The 21,544-nt window shown below is 59.4% G+C and overlaps 1 protein-coding gene across 1 annotated transcript; it reads left to right on the top strand.

The window, feature by feature from the left end:
- Positions 1–2,767: 2,767 nt before the first annotated feature.
- On the top strand, positions 2,768–18,903 carry LOC104324102 (nuclear receptor ROR-beta-like). Its single transcript, XM_069790121.1, has 10 exons — positions 2,768–2,967; positions 10,587–10,672; positions 10,773–10,914; positions 11,239–11,652; positions 12,090–12,211; positions 12,558–12,690; positions 13,758–13,865; positions 14,261–14,371; positions 14,706–14,818; positions 15,376–18,903. Exons 1-10 carry the CDS (start codon positions 2,961–2,963, stop codon positions 15,535–15,537), a joined length of 1,398 nt encoding a protein of 465 aa, XP_069646222.1. The 5' UTR covers positions 2,768–2,960; the 3' UTR covers positions 15,538–18,903.
- Positions 18,904–21,544: the final 2,641 nt, after the last annotated feature.

Here is a 21,544-nt window from a genome sequence, read left to right on the forward strand (position 1 = left end):
GCGGAGCAGCACTGGGCTCCGCATCACAGCACATGGAAGGGGAGATGGTTTTTAGGGGAGGTTCGGTGACCTCCAGTGCTGCCTCATCCGAAACGGTGCTGGTAAGGAGAGGGGAGGCCGCTCCTCTCTTGGGAGCAAATATTACCCCAGGAGCTCATCTGTCACCAGCGGTGAAGTGGCTCCACCTCATTTCTGGCTTTGCCAGGACCAGGACCCCAATTTAAATCTGTCCCAGTCCGCAGAGTGAGGACCTGGTCAAGACCAAAGGAGGTCCTGCTCTGGGGTAACCTCTCCACCTCCACCCCTGTGGCCCCAAAACCATGGGTCTGAGTCCCAAACCTGCAGCACCCAGCACCTGCTGCCCCACGGGCCATTCCTGCTCGGGTGGCCCCGCAGCATCTCCTTTTCCCCCAGGACTTTCCCCGGGCCGCGCCAACGTCTGTCGGTGTTGGAGGTTGGGCACCGCACACAAAGGGTTAAGGAGACGGTGGCAGGGAGCGGGTGCGTGGGTCCGGTGTTGCTCACGGCAGGTGTGGTGCCGCTTATGTAACCTCATACTTTTGGGTTGCGCCGAGGCGCTCGGGGAGTTTTGTCGCTCTCACTCTGGCGCGATTCGGCCACGACCGTCCCAATAGCGGCAATCAGGGCCGCGCTGGGCGAGCCGGCGACCGCCTTTTGGGAGGGGCGAGTTCGTTGGGGCCGGACCCTGCATGCCCCAAAGAGTCACCACATTTCTCCCGGTCTCAGTTTCCCCATCTGTGAAATGGGGCTAATGAGGTTGACCTCCTTCAGACAGCACCCGTGACCTCTGGGGACGGGCAGCGGCCTCGTGCCGCGCACACCGCTGGCATGGGGGCTGCTCCCAACCAGGGCTGGTCGAGATGTGCGCTGCGGTGGGATTTCAGGAGCCATCCACGGCTGTGCTTGCAGAAGCCCTGCTGGAAGCAGAGCCCGTAAAGACCGAGGCGAGATGTCGCCCCGCGTCCCGTCTGCGTGCCCATCCATGCGGAGCGCAGTGGAGAGGAGGGAGGAAAGCCGGGAGGAAGGAGCGAATCCGACCGGCGAGAGCAGCGAACCCGTTCCCAATCGCCATCAGCAAAATCATGTCAGACAGCAGCACTGGAGCGCGGCAGGCGGCTCGGCTCCCTCTGCCCCCCCGCACCCCTCTGCCCCCCACCCGGCCACTGGTGTCCCCCTCCCTGGCTGCAGCCACTCCCGCGCCGGAGCAGAGCAAGGCGGTAGCTCGGTGCACGGGTGGGAGCACACAAAATGCCACCATGGCTCAGCCCCCCCCGTCCGTCTGCCGCTGCTGCCCGCCCGTGCCACTGCGAGGGGACAGTACCGGGAGTGGGGGGAGAGCCCCTCTGCCACTGGCCTGGCAGCGTCCCTGCACCCTTGGCTCAGCCCCAGGCTTTGGGATGGATCTGGGTTGAAATCACGTTCTTCAGCCGTGCTTAAATGATTTAATTTAAGGGTTTGGGGGCTATTGTGCCTCCTGCAGAGCCCGACCACGAGGGCAGGGGGGAGTTTGGGGAGGTGGCAGTGATGCCATGCGTGTGATAGTGGTGGCGGCTGCATCTGTGCCCATGGTGGATGCCACCTCCATGCCCATGGCTGATGCAGTGTCCGTGCCCATGCCATGCCTGTGACCATGACTGATGCCTTGCTCGTGCCCCTGGCAGATGCCATATCCGTGCCTGTGGTGGATGCCGGATTCATGCCCATGGTAGATGCCCTCTCTGCCCACAGCAGGTCTCCAGGCCAGCGCCACTGTCCCCAAGACCCAGGCATCCCTTGGTGCTGCTGAGCACCGACAACATCCCTCCCACCCTGAGCCCTGGCCCGGCCGTGACACGAACCAACCGCCTCCACCCCTGCGGTGTGGCACCATGGGGACTCCGGTGACACGGTGCAAGAGTTGCACCTCAAACCCCAGCCATGGGGCTTTGCCCGGTGCCGACACCTCTGGTGCTGCACCATGAGGTCTCGTTGCGCGGTCCAGAGCCATCGTTTCTTTGCATTTATTCCAACAGCGCACTGGAGCTCCCCGTTATCCAGGATACGACCCCGGGCCCCAAAGCCCGCTGTGTGCATCGCAGCGTGAAGGACAGGGTGAGAACGGCTCGCTGCCACCCCCAAAGCTTCCCGCTGCGCGCTTTCCAAACCGCAGCTCTCCCAGCCAGGATGTCCCCTCGGACCCCAGCATCCGCACCCTGCCGTGGGGACACGGTGGGGCGACTCGGGGGTCCCCACGCTTCCCACATCCCCCCCAGCGCCGGGTGTCTGCACTTTCTCCAGGGCTCCCCAGCTCTGTCCTGCCGGGGGGTGTGGGGGTCCCTGGGATTTGGGGAGGGGGCACCCTGGGATTGGGGGGAACACAGCGGAGCCGCACAGGGAAGGGGGTGAAGCAAGATGGGGCGGTGATTCAGCGGGACACGCAGCCGGCCCCGTGCCTGGGCGAGCCGGGACAGGACGGGCACCGGCACGGCCCTCCCATGGGCGGGCAGCACCCGGGGGGGTGTGTGTGGGGGGGGGGTGCAGCGCCGAGCACCCCGCTGCCAGAGCCGTGTACCCCGTTACCCCGGGGGTCGAGAAGCCCCCGGCACCGAGGAGACGCCGGGCAGCCCCAGCGCAGCGCCGCTGTACAGCGCCGAGCACCGGCGCGGCGGGGATGGAGATGGAGGAGGAGGAGGAGGAGGAAGGGCAGGAGGTGGGGCTGGAAGTGAAACCGATTTGGGGGGAGGCGGGGCGGGGCGGGCTCGTCATGTGAACGGCCGCATGCTCGGGCAGAAGTGGGTCAGCGGCGCCGCGGAGGGGCAGGTGCCAGAGCTGCCCGGTGCCTCCCGGTGCCGCCCGGTGCCTCCCGGTGCCTCCCGGTGCCACCGTTCCCCGCCCCGCCGCAGGGACCCCCGCGCCGCCCCATGCGCCCCCCGGTGCGGTCCTGAGCGCCGCTGGCCACGATGCGGGGTGAGTCCGTGGGGGGGGGGGGGGGTCTGTGGGGGGGAGCGCCCGGTTGCGGGGAGGCAGCGGCAAAAGTTGTCGCCGGTGGGGGGACACGGGGGGGGACACCCGGCATCAGCCCCACCGGGGGGGTGGGGGGCGGAGGGGACCCGGTATCAGCCCCACCGGGGGGACACGGGAGGACCGGCGTCAGCCCCGCGGGGGGAACACGGAGGGGGACCCGCATCGGCCCCGCCGGAGTTGGTCTGGCTCCCCCCTTCATTAGGAATAAAATTCTTGTTTATTTTGCTTCGCTTTCCGACGCCGGCTTAGACCCGCTCTTAAGCTTTTCCTCGCACTAAACCCCTTAATCTCCTCTTCAATATGTTGCTCCCACCAGGGCTGGATTTATTGTGGGTTTTTTTCCCCCTTTTCCCCCTCCCCGTGGCAGTTTCGGGGGTGGTTTGGGGGCAGCTGGTGGGATGCTCCTGCGGGGCCAGGCGAGGGACCAACCGCAATTTCGGGTGCCCCTTATCCAGGGAAGGGGGTGAGTCGTGCCAGCGCCTGCCTGATTTTATCCGTTATTAAAGGCCATTCCTACTTTTCACCCCTCTGCTTTGCAAAGCAGGCGGTTGGGAGGAGGAGGATGGAGGGAGGAAGGCTCCGGCGGGACGATCCACCCGGGGCCCAGTGATGGTGACGCAGTGGCGGAGGACCCAGCTCTCCCCGTGCCTGTTCCCAACCAAGCTGCTGGGAGCGTGACTGGGACCTAACACCCTGGGGTGGGATTTTTATCCCCCTTTAAAGCCGTTTTCCATCATTGCCTGCCGTGCGCGAGCCCTTCGCCCCTGCCAGGACTTGCTTGTGCACGTCTTTAGGTGTGTTTTTTGGGGACGTGTATTTAGGTGTATTTTGGGGTGCGATATTTAGGTGTATTTTGGGGTGTACGTATGGGGATGTACATCTCTGAGCTCCTCAAATTGCTTTTCTTCCCTCCCCGGTGCGGCCGCCGATGCTGCGGCTGTGCCACCCGCCGCACTCTTGTGTAATGGTGGGGCTGGGCAAGGGCGAGGCGAGCCCCCCTGCATCCCTTTCCTGCCCCGTGACATCCCGGGATTTCACCTTTATTAGTACGGAGGGAAGCATTAACGCCTGCCTAATTAATAACACTGCCTGGCTCTTACGTAGCACTTGCACAGCCGGCACTGGGCTTAATTAGCAGCTGGGTGAACTTTTCCTTTTTTTTTTAATCTTTTTTTCCATTTTTCCCCCCAATTACTGTGCGTTGGCCCTAATTAAGGGCCAAACCCCCCTGATATCACATCATTTTCCCCTGTCAGGCATTTTTCCCGCAGTCCTGCCCGGCGCGGGGTCCCCATCTCTCGCCAAAGCCCAAGTGCCGCATGGCGACGCCAAATCAATTCAATTTCTGTTTTCTTCCCCAAAACCGCCACTGCTCTGTCCCATTCCCCGGGGGCCACAGCAGCTCCTCGCTCCTCTCCTTCCTGCGCTGCGGCTGCGCCGGGGCCGGGCAAGAGGCTTTGCCTTGTATAATCCTATAGGGTTTCCAGCCCTCCCGCTCGCTTGTTTTGCAAGCGGCGTGGCGAGGAGCGTGCGGTGGCTCGGCAGCCTTTCCGACTTGTCCTAGTGACCTAGATCTGTCATTGGAAAAATCAGAGAGGGTGGAGGAGGAGCTTCTCTGCCCGTTTAGCCAGCGTGCGCACGCTGGCATGGGCGAGGATGGCCGGCACCCATCGGTCCTCCTGCAGGACGGCTGTGCCTGTCCTGGGTACCGTGGGATGGGCATGGGGATGGCCATGCCCTTCGCCTCCTGAAAATAAGGTTGGAGGAGAAAGGTGCCCACTGGCAGCGTGGGGTCCTGAGGGATCCAGCCAGGATTTGGGATCCTTGACCCTGATAACCCCGGGGAGTGGCAGCACCTGGAGGGGGAGAGTGCAGTGATGGGGACGTGTTGGTCCCTGTCCCCACGGGTGGCAGCAGGTAACCCCACAACCCGGTGGAGGCTGGGCTGGCAGCGTCCCCTGCCCGTCCTGCCAGTCCCTCCTCCCCATCATGTTTAACTTTGAACTCAGCAGCGGCTATTTAAAGAGCTGCTAATGTCTAAATCGCGCCCGGTTTATTGGATGCGGCGAGCAGAGCCGCTCTCACTGCCTTTATTTAGCCCCGTGGAGATAATTCCTCCCCCTCCGCCCCTCCCCGATTTAGCTGTAGGACCAGAGGGATTCTCCCGCCATAGCCCTGTTTCTCCTCACCCTGGGCCGGTGGCAGGTCCCCCTCCCCGCCACCGCGCCTTTGCCACCCTCCTGCACCAGCCAAAGTGCAAAGGGCTGTGTCCCATGCCGGTGGGGCTGGCCTTGGAGCGGTGCCACGCGGTGCGGGAGACGGTGAACCAGAGCAGCCGGGGCAGGAGCCAGCTGGCTGTAGGGAATCCTCATCACCCACCCGATGCTGCTTGTGGGTGAACCGCTTGCTGCGATTTCCAAGCCGAGGACACGCACCGCACCACGGGACAGGGAAAATACGGCACCTTGCCGGGTATCGGGGCGGGTGTGAAGCCACCGGCCGTGTGGCCACAAGCGAAGGCGGCTGGGGGAGAGTGGCTGAGCTCTGTTCTGGCCCAAAGTTTCCAGGAAATCTCTGCTAATCAATTAAGAAACCGGTTCCCACCTCCGGCATCACAGCCCGGCACGGGACTGGAGTTGTGTAATTTAAATTTTCCCTATTGCCCGCATGATCCCAGCCCTGGTGTTGCCGGTGCCCCTGTGACCTGGAGCCAGTGCTTTGAACATCATGCCGGGGCCATGCCAGCCACATGCTGCAAACCCTCCCGGCCTCACGCAGCCCCAGCCTGTTTGGGGTTACCCCCAGGGTGGATGGATGGGGATGGGATTTGCCGGTGGTGATAGCTGAAATGCCGGGGTGCTGGAGGACCCTCGCTGCAGCACGAGAGCCTGTTTAAAAGCAAAACCAATGGCAGTTGTAAAGGGGTGATCATTCCCTTTATTTACTTATTTATTCCTCCTCCGCCACCCCTACCCCACGGCCACCTTCCCAAAATACAACGGTGGCTAATTGCTGCGGGGAAGCACTGCAGCTCCCAGAGATGGGTGCAGCTGGGAGCAGCACCAGGTCCCAGGGTCGGAGGTTGCTGCAGGGGATGAGGAAGCAGAGCTGGATTTTGGGGCAGGGATGGGGAGGTGGGATGGCATCGTAGGTCCCTGTGTGTCCCCGCATGTCCCTGTGCAGCCTGGACCCATCTTCCTCCCCCTGCTCTGGATGCTGAGCCGGGGGGATGCTGAGCCGGAGGGATGCTGAGCTGGAAAGGACAGGACGGTGGTGGCGGAACATCAGAGCATCCCTGTGCCCTGGCTGGGGCTGGGGAGGTGAGGGAGGGCTGCGGGGCTGCTGCTAATTACCGGAGGTGCCCGTCCTGCGGCATTGATCGCGGCAGCAGGATGGGGCACAGACCTACTTTCCCAGCAGGTTCGCTGGGTAATGAGCCAGGGCACTGGGGAAGTCGCCTGCCCCGACTCTTGCCCCGGCAGCCAAGGGGGTATTTGGGGCAGCGACAGCCACGGGGGCACAGATTCACCTCCGAAACACCCAGAGCCGGGCTGCTCAACCCTCCGTGTCCCCCCCCAGCAAGGGGCACCCGTGCCTGGGGGTCAGTTTGCTCCCATGGCCTCCTGTGGCCCACCCAGGGGAGGGGGTGGCCGTATCCTGACCCCAGCCCCACGGGTTGAAGGGTGTGCTGGCTCGCTCTGAGGGAGTCTGCGCAGGGGGCTTTGCAGGGACCTAACGGTGCCCCCCAAAATATCACTACCCCCCCCAGGAGTCCTCACTCCTCAGCCGGGTTTTGGGGCAGGGATGCACCCTCAGGGGCACCCAGTCCCCTTCGAGCCAGCTGGATCCAAAAAGCCTCCGGCAGCAGCGGGGTCACGGCACATCCCGGGGCTCAGTGGGGTGCTGAGGGTTTTGGGGTGACCCCCCCGCCCCAGCAGTAAGATCATACAGCCAAGGGGAGGGATGGGGGGAGGAGGAGGAGGATGGGGCCACCTATGCCCCCCTGCACCGCAGAGGGAGGGTCCAGACCCCCGTGGCCGGATCCTGCAGGGATGCAAGAGGGATGCCTGCCCTCAGGGTGGAGGTGATGGAGAGGAGGGTGTGCTGGCGCAGGAGGAAGGCCGAGTCTTGCTCTAGGGAGGGTGGCTCTGGCTCTGCCAAAACCACCAGAGCCACCTGCCCAGTTTGGGGCAAGCGGTGCTGGGCTGGAGGCGACACACATGGGGGGTGATGGGAGACCTGGGACCTGCGTCCCCCATGGAGAGCTGCAGCTCGGGGCAGCAAACGGGTGTCCCCAGCTCGAGGTATCACCCCAAAATGCCCCAAAGGCCCCATCCCCAGCGGCGGGAGGTCGGGGTGCAGCCCCGGCTCCATCCCAGTATGGCTGTGGGAAGGGTTAACGGCCACGATGTTACACAAGCGTGTGGGGCCACAGGCAGAAAGTGTGTCAGTGGGACAGGATGGCTCCAGCCACGGAGCCACACGCAGTCACCGCACCGGGGGCCAACCGCCACCGGCACCACCGAGCCCCATGGCCGGACGGTGCCGCGGTGCCGCTTACATAAGGGCTGGCCGGTGGCAGCGGGCCGGGAGTTGGGCAAGAAATATTTACAGTGGGAGGAGAGCAAATACCACGGCCGGGACATTTTAATTGCTGGCTGGAGATTATTATTTATTTTTTTTAACCCTTTTTTTTTTTTTTTTTCCCTGCCCCCTATTTTAGCCCCGCGAGCCCCAAGGAGGAGTTTCACTGCCTGCCCCCCACCCCGGGCAGGGGGAAGGGGTTTTCTTCCACCTAAATAAACCCCCCTTTTGTACAGCGTGGCCAATACTCGCAGGGTTATGGTGGGAGGAGGGGGAGCCCAGTGCTCTGGTGGGGAAACTGAGGCACAGCGAGGGGGAGATGTTTCATGCCTGGAGTGTGGGGTCTGCTGTGATGTTTCCCCCTGATTGCAGTGATATTTGGGGGATGTGGGGTGCTGCTGCAGCCATCCCACCAGCACCCACATCTCTCCCTGTCCTGCTGGGTTTGCCCCAGCGGCATGTCTGGTCCCGGGGGTCCCCGGGGAGACACGGCCGTGGCATGAGGGGACGCCGAGGGAGCCAGCACGGTGATTCAGCCAGGGCTTACAAACAGAGCTGCAATTAAACACTGTTCTGGGCTGTAATTGCCATCACGCCGGGGTTACGGCTGTATCTCCACGTCAGTTATTTGGGGCGAACGTCTTACGAGCAGGTCAGGTGCTGGCGGTGGGCACGGCCGTGTAATTAGCAGGATGCTAATTAGAGCCCCGAGAGGCTGTGGGCACACAGTGAGCGGTTGGGGCTTCTCCTTCGCAGCATCCAGGGGTGATGGTTGGCTCCGGAGAAGCCAGGAGAGCGTTGTCCCCACATACCCTTAGCTCTGCCCATGCCGGCTGGGGAGGGGGTGTCGGGGGGGGGGGGGGCTCCCCTCTGCCTGGGCCTGGGGGTGCAGGGGCAGGATTTGGCCATCGGCATCACACAAAGCCATCCCCACTGTTGGGAGCTGAGGAACGGCTTTCGGGTGAGCGGAGCAGCACCCTCGGGTTTTGCTCGGCGGGTGCGAGGGCCACGCTCGGCCCAGCTGTTTTGCCGGGCGTGCGGTGCCGGTAATTGCAGGGGGCCGGGAGTATCGGCCGCGGGCGTGAGGGCGCGGCACGCCGGCGATGCATCACCCCAGCGCTGCCGGCGGCTGCAATTACGTTGCATAACGAACCGACGCCGCTTCCTGCTGGGGGTGGCATCACCTCCCTGTACCCCCCACAGTGCCACCACCTCCGTCCCGTCCCCGCGCTCACCCCTGGGCGATAGGGACAGGGTTTGGGGCAGGGAGTCGGGGCGCGGAGGGGTCCCCGCGGTTTGCGGGTTGCACCCCGCTCTGGTGGCACGGGCGAAGGCGGCGGTGGGAGCCGGGGAATCGGGGGGGTTCTTGGTTGCCAGAGTCCGCGAGCGAGATGGGGGTGCTGGCACGTCACCCTGCCGGTGCCTCTGTCCCCTGCCAAAGGGATGACCCCCCCCCGGGGCTGCTCCTGGAGGGGGGGGCTTGAATGGGAGGATGTTCTGACCATCCCTGCCCGCTCCCTGCCATCCCCGGGTGGGCAGCTCTGCTGTCCCAGCCCCAAAAGTACAGCAGAGGCACAGGCAGAGGCTTTGGGGAGGGACAAGGGGGTGTGTGACCCCCTCGGGTTTGGGGGACGACGACAACGACACAGCCCTGGGAGAAGCCCAGCTCAGGAGCTCTGGGGAGGGGGGGCGAACCCCAAAATCACCTGGTGCATTTAGGGCAGGAGCCAAGCAGCGAGTCAATGGGTGGAGGAGGGATCCATCCCTCTGCTGGCACCTGGACTTGGGGTGAGTCCTTCCCCCATATGGCTGGGAGTAAATCTGCCCCGGAGAGGGGGACCGATAGCATCCCGGCCGCCCCGCTGCATGGCGATGCTCGTGCTGACCCAGCCCAGCCTCCCCAAAAGCAACGAGGGACCCCAGGGCACCACCGGGTGCCGGGGTGCAGGCGGCACTGGTCGAGCACCGGGGCTGTCACCCACAGAGGTGGCCCCTGCCAGCAGCAATCCGCAAAACACGTCCCTCGACCAGAACCAGTTGCTCCCAGGGGAGAAGAGAGGCAGAAGGGAATTACCGAAGCCGGAGATTTGCACGGGCCCAGGAGATTTGAAATAACCATAATCTGGCCGCGGGGGTTATTTTGGCGTGGCAGCGGCTGCCCAGCACCCTCGAGAGCAATGCCAAGCTGAGCCCGGCTGGGGGGCGCGGGGGCTGGAGCGGGGATTAGAGGGTGCAGAGATGCCGGGAGGCACGTACGAGTCCCAGAGGTGCCCCACGTCCCCCCCGCCGGTGCACACGGGGCAGGCAGAGCCAGCACAGATCTGGGGCAGCTGGAAAATGAGGAGGACGAAGCCTATTAGCAGCTCAGTGCCAGCGAAGCAGAAGCGGGGAGGGAAGCGGATTTATGGGGGGAAGGGGGCTGGGACCTTGAGCCGGCGATGGCTATATCGGTCCTGGGTTTTCTAAGGAGCTGCCGGGAGGGGGTCAGGGGCCCCCCAGACCCTCTGCTTGGGTCAGACCCCAGGCAGCAGAGGGTCCGTGGCTGCAGGGACAGGGATGGTCCCTGTGCTGAGGGTGTCCCTGTCTGTGGTGCCCTCCCAGCGTGCACGCACCAGCTGAAAAATAAGGGGAATGATTCCAAAACGGGGTCCTGGGCAGGCTGGTGCACAAACGTGCTGTACTCTCATGGCTCAAAGGGCTTTTCTACCCATCTCTTAGTGCTGGAGAGGATGGCAGAGCGGATGGGGGTACCCCATGTCCTGCCTGGGCCTTTTTGGGGGCCTCTCTGAGGCACAAGCATCCTTGCGGGGTCTGTGGAAAGGGCTGAGCTGCCGGCAGGTCCAGATCTCGTGCCTCAGTTTCCCCAGCTGCCGAGCAGGGCTGCAGCTGTCGCAGAGGGAGGGCCATCTCCCTCATTCGGTTTAGTGGCAGCCATCATTAACCACCGTGGTTTTCCCCCTTTTCCCCTTCCACCGCAGCCCAAATTGAAGTGATCCCGTGCAAGATCTGCGGAGACAAGTCCTCGGGGATCCACTACGGTGTTATCACCTGTGAAGGCTGCAAGGTGAGCCCAGGGACACCCAGAGATGGGTGCCAGCGGGCGGGCGGCCGCAGGGGCTGGCATCCCGCCGGGCACTTTCCCAACACCTCCCCATCCCACGCAGGGTTTTTTTCGGAGGAGCCAGCAGAACAATGCCAGCTACTCCTGCTCCCGGCAGAGGAACTGCCTGATCGACCGCACCAACCGCAACCGCTGCCAGCACTGCCGCCTGCAGAAATGCCTGGCGCTGGGCATGTCCCGCGATGGTGAGTTGTGCCTGGGGTCACCAGGGGCATGTCTGCTCCTCCTCAGAGCCAGTCGGGCTGTCAGGGCTGAAGCTGCTTCCCCCGTGGGGCCAGCCCGGTGAAAGGAGGTTTTTGGGAAGCGAGAAATGCTTTTGCATCTTCTGTAGGAAAATTTAAATTGATTCTGTTCCGTTCGACGCTGGGTCGGTCTGGCGTGGGGGGTGCATCTGATGGGGCTCCTATACCCCCAAACCACACAATCCCCTGGGAGCCAGGACCCTTCGCGGCTCTTGCTCTTGGGGGGCAAAGCTGCCCTGACACAGCCGCCCTCTCCTCCCCGGGCAGCGGTGAAGTTCGGTCGCATGTCGAAGAAGCAGCGGGACAGCCTGTACGCCGAGGTGCAGAAGCACCAGCAGAGCCAGGAGCAGAGCGGTGGCACCAAGGATGAGCCCGAGCCCCTGAGCCGTGTCTACACCACCAGCGTCAGCAGCGGGATCTCGGACCTGGATGACATCTCCACGCTGTCGGATGGGCTCCTCTTTGAATTCCCCCTCACCCCCGATGGCAGCAGCACCTACTACAACCTCGACCTGCTCGCCTCGGCGCAGCCCTCGCCTGACCAGTCCAGCCTGGACGTGGCTGATGCCACACTTATCAAGCAGGAGTCCATCTACGAGCTGATGCTGGAGCCAGCCCTGTTCGCACACGGTGCGCTGGAGGGCGGCCAGCTGGCTGCCGATATCTCAGTCCTCGAGATCGGTGAGCATTGGCATGGTCCCGGCGCGACGCCGGGCACACACGGGGTGTGCAGCCCTGGGGATGGTGCTTGGTGCAGTCCTGGGCGCCTTGCAGGACGAATCCAGCCCTGGGTGCCCACGCTGTGCCAGGCACGCTCGCAGTGAGGGACTGACCCAGCCCCAGCCCTTGGACCAGCCCCAAGCCCATCCCCTCCTCTAGGCTGAGAACTGTCAGAGCTCAGCGCACCTGAGGTTGTGCAGAGCGTTCCCCCCTCTGCCTTGGGGACAGCCCCCGACACCCGTCTGTCCTTATATCCCCGTGACACCGCGCATGAGCCCCTCTGCCCCTCCAGCCCCAGCAGCCCCCCAGGACACCCAGGAGAGGACAGTGTCAGGGTGTGAGGACAGGGGGGCCGGCGGCGTCCCCGGGACTCACCGCCCGCTGCCCTTACCTTGCAGACCGGGTAGCCCAGAACGTGGTGAAGTCGCACCTGGAGACGTGCCAGTACACGACGGAGGAGCTCAAGCGCCTGGCGTGGACCCTCTACTCCCCTGAGGAGGTCCGCGCTTTGCAGAGCAAGGTGAGTGCCGCTGCGGTGGCCCCCCCAGCTCCCCGCCACAGCCAGAGCTGCGGCAGCCCTTGGCAAGGGCCACCGCTATCCCCCAGTGCTGTGCCAAGGCAGGGATGAAGGCGAGGAGGATGAGGAGGGTCTTTCAGTGCTTTGGGAGCTGCAAAAGCCCAGTATTGGGGTGGGTTTGTGGTGGCAGGTCATGTCCCGGGTGTCCTAGTGCCACCAGCCCCTCCGTGGATGGCATGGCACCTGGGTCCCTTCTCTGCCCTGTGCAGTGGGGTGGGGGGGACGGACAGCGGAGTCAGGGTGATGGGGTGGCAGCGAGCCCTAAGGGACGTCCCTGCTGTGCCGGCAGAGCTGCGAGGCCATGTGGCAGCAGTGCTCGCTGCAGATCTCCAATGCCATCCAGTACGTGGTGGAGTTCGCCAAGCGCATCGATGGCTTCATGGAGCTCTGCCAGAACGACCAAATCATTCTCCTGAAAGCCGGTAAGAGCAGGGCACCCTGCCATCCCCCTTCGTGTCCCTGCCGTCCCCCTCACATCCCCACCATCCCTCTTGCGTCCCCAACACCTCTCGCGAGCGGCAGCTGCGGTGCCGAAGGCATATCCCATCTTTTCTTTTGGCTAGTGCTTTCCTTTCGGGATCTCCCCTCCCTCACCACCCCGGTCGGCCCCGGGCTCGGCATCGGTGCTCAGGGAGCAGGTACTGGGCTGGAAGGAGTTGAAGGTGATATTTAAAGGTGATGGTATAAAGAGGGACGTGAGCAGTGGCCTCCCTGAGCAAAGGCTTTTCTCCATGGTCGCCTTCAACCAAACGTCACCCAGAAACCAGGATAGAAATGAGCCCAGTGGGTTTTCCCCCAGGAAAAGGGGTGCCAAACCCAAAGGGGAGCAGGGAGGGAGAAGAGGAAAGGATTGACCTCTTCTCCCAGCAAGAGACTGGGAAGAGGAGGACAACGGCAGCGCACACTTGTGTCCCCCACCTGTCTGTCTGCCTGAGCTGGTGAGGCTGTGCCCGGGCAAGGGACCTGAACATGCAAAAGCCCAAAAATGCCAAAAAAGGCAGAAGAGCCTCCCAGTTTGTGAACTTTCAGGGCTGGGGAGCTGAAAGCCTCAGCCAGCACAGGGAATGTGTGCCAGCCTCCTGGTAGAGTGCTGAACCCTGAAGCCAGAGCTGGCTGTGCCCAACACGCTGGAGTTTAACTCGTTCTTTCATTTCTTCCTTCCATTTTCTTTTTATTTATTTTGTTTTCACCCTCTCCCCTCTTGGTGCTCCACCATGACCTCGATCGATCTCTGTGTCCGGCTGCAAATGCCTGGATAATATTTGCCTTTGGTGAAATATTGTGGTCGCAATTGGAAACCTAAATTTACCAAACCCGCAAACCCAAATTGGATGTATTGGAATAACCAATTTGCTCTTGGGAATGAACAATCTGGACTTCAAACTTGCACTGGGGGCTTTCCTCTTTCTTACATTTGGTCCGGGGATGATGGAACCCCCCCTGCCCTACCCTGCCCTGCCCTCGTCTGCGCTCTCTCTGCCTACGTCAGGTTGCCTTGAGGTGCTCCTGATCCGCATGATCCGTGCGTTCAACCCCTTGAACAACACCGTCCTCTTCGAGGGGAAGTTTGGCGGCGTGCAGATGTTCAAGTCGCTTGGTAAGACCTGCTTCGCTGCACCTCTCTCGGGGTTCTCCTCTCCTTTCAACGCCCGGACGGGGCTGGGGTTTGCAGCCAGGTGAAATGCAGCATCCCTGCGCCTGGGCTAAATCCCCGGGGTACAGGAGGGGGTGAGACCCCCCTGTGTTTGCTCCCACATCCGTTGGGATCGGGTTGATGTGCGCCACGGTTGGGACCTGCTTTCTGCCCCAGCCCAAAGCCCAGTGATGCTGGGCATCCTCTGCTGCAGACCCCCCCCATTCACCCATCTTGTCTGTCAAAAGCTTTCCAAGCCCCGGGTGCCGCTGGGGTTGGCCAGTGGGTGGGAGTTTGGGGGTGCCGCCAGGCAGCGTGCAGCTGTGACGTCCCCCTCTTCTCCGCTGTCCCCCCATCAGGCTGTGACGACCTCATCGGCGCCATCTTCGAGCTGGGGAGGACCCTGTGCCGCCTGCAGCTGTCGGATGAGGAGCTTGCCCTCTTCACCGCTGCCGTCCTGCTCTCCCCAGGTATGGGTGGGCTATGGGGGGACACCACAACTGGGCTGGCTGAGGAGGGGGGTGTTGTGCCAAAGCTGGGGAGAGCTGACCTGTAAATCTCAGTGCTGCTTCCTTGGTGGATGATTTAAGTTACTCCTGGGAAAGGAGGTTGGGGGATGAAATGCATCTGAAAATGCATCTGCCAGAACTCCTCAGTGGGAGGAGGAGCCACATTGCCCACAGTGGGATGGGGGGATGCAGAAAGGGGCTGCCTGGCCATGTCACCGTCCCCAAAAGCATCCTGTGGAGCAGGAAGGGTTAAAAGCGCAAGAAGCCACAGCACTGACTCGGCCATCTCCCGTAGATCGCCCGTGGCTGACGGAGTCCAAGAAGGTGCAGAAGCTCCAGGACAAGATCTACGTGGCCCTGCAGCACGAGATCCAGAAGAAACACTCCGCCGAAGACAAGCTCTCGAAGGTAAAGGAGCTGCCTGCGTGCGGCACGGGGAGCCCGGACGGGGCATGGCATGTGTGCCACGGGGAGGTGTCTGAACTGGTGGGTGTAGCTGTGTCAGAGCTCACTAGCCACGCATGGCATTTTTTGCGGGGTGAGCCCTGGGACCTGTTGAAGGAGGAGGAGGATTTCTCTTTCCAAGGGCTGTGCATCTCTGTTGCAGTGCAGACAGCCCCATGCCGCTGAGCCCAGCAGTGCATCAGGCAGTGGGGGTTTGGGGCAAAAGGAGCTGTTTCAGGAACGCTTTGGGTAGGACAGAGCTGGGATGGGGACGGGGGGGCACTGGGGGGATCCTCACACCCTCCCAGGTGCTGGTTTTCCTGCGCAAAGATGTGGGTTTGGAGGCAAGGCCATGCTGCTGCCAGGCTGCCCAAAGGTGGGGGGTGTACGCTGGTGCCCCTGGTGCCAGGCAGAGCCAGTGGTCCCCAAACCCACCCGCTTGTCCCCAAGGAAGGGGGAACGGCGGTGTGAGAGATGCTAGCAGGGAACCCAGTGGTCACCAGCTCCTTCTTTCCCTGCAGATGGTTTCCAAGCTGCCCTTGATGAAGACCATTTGCAACCTGCACTTGGACAAGCTGGAATTTTTCCGTCTCCTGCACCCGGAGACTGCCATGAACTTCCCACCCCTCTATAAGGAGGTCTTTAACTCGGAGCTTCAGTACAGCGACCCACGGGAGAGCTAAGGCTGGGAGCCGCCAGCCTCCTTTGAGTTCCCCAAAATTTGGAGACGAACTAAACTTCAGAGGTTTGGGGCAGTTTATTTAAATCAAATAATCAAACTCAAGAGAACCCAGGGGGCTGGGATATATCCCTGGCCCTGTTTCCTCGCTGTGGATTGCAATAGCTCTTGAATGTAAAGCACCTTGAAGGAAAAAGCAAACGGACTTTGCCATACCAGTGAAATGAATGTGAAACTTCTGCTCGGGAGAGGAGATGCTCCTGGCAGTGGTAAGGGACCAACTCCTCCCCACAGTGCACGGACCCAGGGGAGCGCACGCCACGCACACGCCGCCACGCTCGCGGCACGGCCCTTCCCGCTGTCCTGGCTGCACTCCATTGCTGATTTTTTTTTTTTTAATTATTATTTTTATTTTATTTTTTTTACCCAAACACAAGGCATGGGATAAAGAAGGGGCAAGGCAGACTTGGCTGGATAGGGGTGAACCAGGCCGGTGGGGGCACCTTTGGGCTCCCGGCTGGAGCTGAGGAGAGGGCAAAGGCAGAGCCTTTGCTTTATTTCTTCTCCCATGGGTGCAGCGAGCCCGCAGGGCACGGGGTGACCTCAGGAGCTTGGCTGAGAAAGACCTGGCTGTGGCTGGAGGGGGATTCGGCACAGGATTTTCCCATGGAGGAGGCTGGTTTGAGGGAAAAGATGCCCAATGCATCAGGGGAAAAGCTTTGCAGGGTCTCCGTGCTCTCCGTCGCAGCATTTTCCCAAATGCCTGGCCAACTCCCCATCCAGCTGGCTGACTGCCTGGCTTTTCAGAGCTGATTCGGCAGGTCTGCCTACCTCGTGCCATCTTTCCACATCCTGAGCGCTTTTTGAAGAGGGGCTTTGCCCTTGCGACTGTGGCCAAATCCCAGCTCCCAGCTGCTCCAGCCCAGAGGCAGCCGCAGGCGTTGGTGCAGGCGCCGGGGCTCGGTGCCTGTCCCCACGTGTTGTCGCAGGCAGTGGCTCTTTGGGTGCTGGCTGTTGTGTGTAGTTTTCTTATCGAGATCATTAAAACTGTCCTGTGGCTCAGCACCCAGAGGAGGTTTTGTGGCCTTTCCTCCACCCAGCCCACAGCTGGTGCCACTGCCGGGTCCCCCCTTCCCATGCTGGGACCACCGGGAGCACGGCCGTGACTGCTGTTGCAGGTCGAGTTGGACCCAGGCTTTTCCCCCCCAAGGAGCTCTTTAGAACTGTTATCTTGGGGTTTGTTCTCTATTTAGCAGGACCTGGGAGCTTTTTAGGGAGAGAAGCTGCCCACTGGGGTCAAGGGGAAGTGAAAGGTCCTTATTCCTTCCCCAGGAAGTCACGGTGTGGTCGGGACCTGCTGCTCCAAGCTTGGGAGGCTCAAAAGGTGAAGAAGGGATGGATTTGTGGGGTGATGCTGTGATAGCCTGCAGCCAGCAGGGCTGCTTGAGGGGCTCTCTGGCCAGGCTCTGCAGATGGTTTTTCCGTCCCTATTCCTGCTCCTCCTGCAGCGAATGCCAAAAGCTACAAGGGAAAAACCTGCTCCGAGGCAGCCCCAGTTTCTGCTGACAAAGGGCTAAAATCCCAAGCCCCTTCCCGCTTCATGTTGATTTCTCGTGCATCCAACCCCATCCTCTGGCAGCTCAGATCATCCCCAAGTGTAAGCCGAAGACCTTCAATTCCATAATTGCACCCCTTAAAGTAAACGAGCAGCTTTCTTAGTGATGGTAGGGGATATTCATGCTTTTGGTTAAAAGACCTCCTAGGGAAGACCATGGACCAACGTTGACTGGGGAAGACTTGCCAGGAAGCCGATGGGATTTCTGCTTTGGTATAAGGCGGAGAAAAACTTGGGACCATGCTATTCCCTGGCAGCTGCCATCCGCCACATACAGCCATGCGCTTTCTGGTTTTGCTAACCGCTGTCTGAACTGCTTCTCGAAGCACATTGGAGTTCGTCAGCCTTGTTTCTCTCCCCGATGGCGTTACAGCCCAGGTCTCTGGTGAAGGCTGCTGACCCTCCCAGCGGCCCCACGCGATGTTGAGTGCCAATGCGTCGTTCTCCAGTGCAGTGTTCGCCGGGGCGGGGATGCGCCATGCTTGTTTCCTGCCCTCTCGGATCCTAAAGCTTGTGAGAAGTGAGAAGTTAGTACTGCCTTTTTCGTCTAGAGGGTTGTGCCTTTTTTTGAAGAATCATTTCCGACAGCACCGTTCGCTTCCCAGCTCCTCCCTGCAGGGAAAAGCACATGAAAAAATGAATGTGCTTCGTGGAGGGGGCTCTTGCCCTCCGTTTCTGCAGGACAGCAGCACTCCCTTTCTCAGAGGAGACAGCCGCGGGTGTTTTGAAATGTTTGAGGGGAAAAAAAAAAAGCACACACCCTTCTTTACGTCCTCAGTATTCGTCAGCCAATGTGCACCAATGGTCAATGTCACTGTTTTCATTTCATCCGGCAAAGAAACCAAGAAAGCACCTTAAATTGGGAAAAGACTGAGCCCTCGCCACCGGTTGCGTTTTTCTGGCTTATGACACAGCGTCCATCTCATGGGAGAGATTTTGGATTCTGAGCAATAAAAGCCCCTGTGGGAATCTAGGGAAGACTGGAAGTATTAAACACGTGTAACTCAACCTGCCAAACTGCGGGAACCTGCACTTTTAAGTTCTCTCTAAAGGAACCGACTTGTTGATTAATGATTTCTTGGGAGGGGGTAAATGATTAAATGTCGATTAAATGATTTCTTGCCTGGGACGGGCAGCATGCATCGAAAGGGATGGCAAGGGCTCGCCGAACCCCCCGCAGCACCTCTGCTGGCTGCAGCCTCTGCTTTCAGCTCACCCGAATACACGGGGCAGTGGTGGCAGTGCCAAGGTCCCTTGCGCTCCCTCTGTGCCACCAAGAGCAGTGGCTTGGCAGAGCCAGGCATTGAGCTTGTAGAGAAAGGGCAAATGAAAAAGCCTGGGTAGAAATGCCTGAAAAAGGGAGATTTCCACTCTCCCCTGCGCCGGAGCTGCGTGTGGGCAGTGGAGATGATGCATGAGAGCCCTGAGACGCCCAGCTTGCTTCAATGCTCGGTCCTCGGCATCTTGGAAACATTTCCATCCCACTGACCACAAGACGTTTTGCCGCTTTATTTTCAGACAGACCTCGGCAGCAGTTCCCTTGAGCTGGGCAACCTCAGATGCGAGGGATTGCTCTTTTCCAGACGAAGATTAATTTTGTGTTTGTTTGTTTGCTCTGGCAGTTTAGCTGAGTGTGCATTTCCACCTCCAGAACCCTCACACTGTGTATAAAAATGGATAAAATATATATATAATATATATTCTTGTGAATGTTGGTGCAAAAGAGAAAAATATATAAAGTTTCAGTTGGTTTTATGTTATTTTTTATCTATATGAATGAAAGGAAGAAATGGAAAACATTTTTTTCCATTTACCACCCTCCACACACACCTACCTGTAGATACCAACAGGTTTTATGGAAATGTTTTACTTTTTAGATTTAGGAACATGCTTCTGTTCTCATTGAATGTTCTGTCTTGTAAGATTGTAATTTCTATTTTTTTAAAGAAAAGAAAATAATTAAATAAAATTTCCTCTTTCGGACCAGTCAGCTAGGAAGGGAGGGTGGGGGAGGGAGAAATGTTTATTTAAGGACAAAAGCATTGTCTGAATTTTTCATGACATTAAATAAAAAGTAATATAATGTATGGACAAAAAACTTTTTATTGAGGTGTGTTCTATAGGTATGTAGATGTATATTGCACAAAATTTACAGGGAGAAAAATAAAGTCTGTTTTACAACGTAAAAAAAAAAAAAATGTTGGAAATAAGTGACTGTGATTCCAAATTTTAGCAAAGTCTGGGGCTGGAAGCAAAGCCCTCAAAGTCACAGAAAAGCCTTTCATTTCTTCAGCAGACTCAGGACCAAGCTGTACCAGAAGCCCTGATCCAGTGCAGGATTTGGACATAAGGCTAGGTTTTAGTTGTTTTAAGGTATTATTGGGTCACTTAAAGCTAGGCAAACACTGGGAATGATCCCAAGATCTGGGAAGGAGCTTCATATGGGAAATGTCTGTTCAACCACAACCACAGTGAGGACAGTGACCGCACCTGGCAGTACTGGGGACACATTTTGGGGCAGGGGTACGTGGATTTGTTTTCAAACAGTACCCAGTCCTAGGATGGAAGGCAGGCCCTGGATACAAGGACTCGTGTGCAAGGACTCCTCTCCGTCAGGATGCAGATGGTTCTAAGGTATCACTGGGTATCAAGGGTGCAGATCTCATCCTCATTTCCCCCTTCCACTTCCCCTGACAATCTCACCTGGGTACCTGCTCCCCTGCTCCCTGTACAAATCCAGAGCAGTTGTGTCCCTCGGCAGCAGCAGTTGAACTGTCCAGGAGCTGTGCAGCAGAGCAAAATAATGAAAAGGGATCCTTGTACCAGCAGAGTCAGTAAATCCCAGGGTCTCACCCCACTGGCTCCTCAGCCACTGCCGCTCCACCATTCCCAGGAGGCAGCACACGTCCTCCTTCACGGTTTCCACCCACAGAGTTTATATATTGCAGGATAAAACCTGGCTGCTATCGAGAGCCAGGAACAGCCAGAAACATGGCATAGCTCATGGAGACATGGGGAAAGGTTATCATCCCGTTTGGAGACGGAGGGAGCGGAGCTGGGACTGCAGGGAGCCACTGTGTCCGGCACGGGAGCACGCAGGGACCAGCTGGAGCTGTGGCAGCAATGCAGATGTAGCAGCCCATGGCCTCGCCAAATTGCCACACACTGGCACTTTTATTTGGTTTTCATTTTTGAAAATGTGTCTTTTTGCACAAAAATCACGTTTCTTCATTTTGGGGGGGGACGACGACACTAAATAAAGCATGGGAAAGCAGTCAAAAAATCCCTTGCAAAGAGCTACTCCTTAAACAAAACACGTTTATGAAAAATGGCCTTTCAGTTCCAGGGGAGATGCTGGGAATTGCCAAGAGGAGTGTTGACATCCGCAGTCCGTGGGAGCCAGCGGAGGATGGGTTCCAGGGGCCCCTGGAACCCCAAACACCTCCAGCAAGAGGGGACGGCCCGAGCGTGTCTGTCCCACACGGGGCACAGCGAGGACAGGAGCTGCCGGTACGAGGGTGACCCGGCTGCCCAGTGTCCCTGTCCCTGGGCTTCTGCCACCCCGCTGCCCATCCCGCCTTCCCCCAGTAAGCACTCTTTCTCTCTTACTGGTGTCCCAACGTCCCCAGTAGCACTGGATTTACTGGGGCAGAGTGACCTCTACTGGTTTATAGCTAAAATATTCATTCCCTGCATGTCTGTGATGCTTCTAGATCGATGGAGGCAGGAGGCCTGATCCTTCCCTCCCAAAAAAAACATCTGCCTAGCTGGCAAATCCTGCAGCCAGGGCCACTGCCTGCGCCCGCTTTGGGGAGCAAACCCCTGCAAAGCTGGGCAGCCTGCCTAGAGCAGGGGCTGAATGCGAGCAATGAGCCCCAAGACCTGTATTTTAGGGAAACTTTGCAGACGAGCGGTGGGAGAGCCTCAGCATTTGCTCAGCTAAGTGTTAAAGGGATGAGTCTGAATCAGACAGCCTGGAGCTGGGAGCGCCGTGTTTACAGCAGCCCCAGGGCTTATAAATGTTTTTAAAGTAGAGTGGCGTTTATATACAGCTGAATTAACAGCATTTACATAAAGCTGGTACCTCGGAGATGGATGGGTACCTATGTTAAGGAGTCTAACGCAGCGTTAAGTAAGGAGTTAAGGAGCTACAGAACCAAACAGAAGTGTATAAATCCAGCAAGTGTCTAAGTCCGGCTGTCAGTGTGGCAGGGTAGGGGCTTCCCAGTACGCTGTTGTCAGGCTGTGTCAGCACAAAGATTTTAGAGCCATTTGCCTGTTCAACCATCCCCACCCTGTTTTGCTGAACTGCAGGAGGAGGGAAGTCCCACAAGCACCGGGCACCAGCTCCGTTGTTGCTGATGATGACTTACCTGACTTATTCATAAATGAAATC

Source organism: Haliaeetus albicilla, chromosome 8, assembly GCF_947461875.1.
Source record: "Haliaeetus albicilla chromosome 8, bHalAlb1.1, whole genome shotgun sequence".
NCBI classification, from domain to species: domain Eukaryota; kingdom Metazoa; phylum Chordata; class Aves; order Accipitriformes; family Accipitridae; genus Haliaeetus; species Haliaeetus albicilla.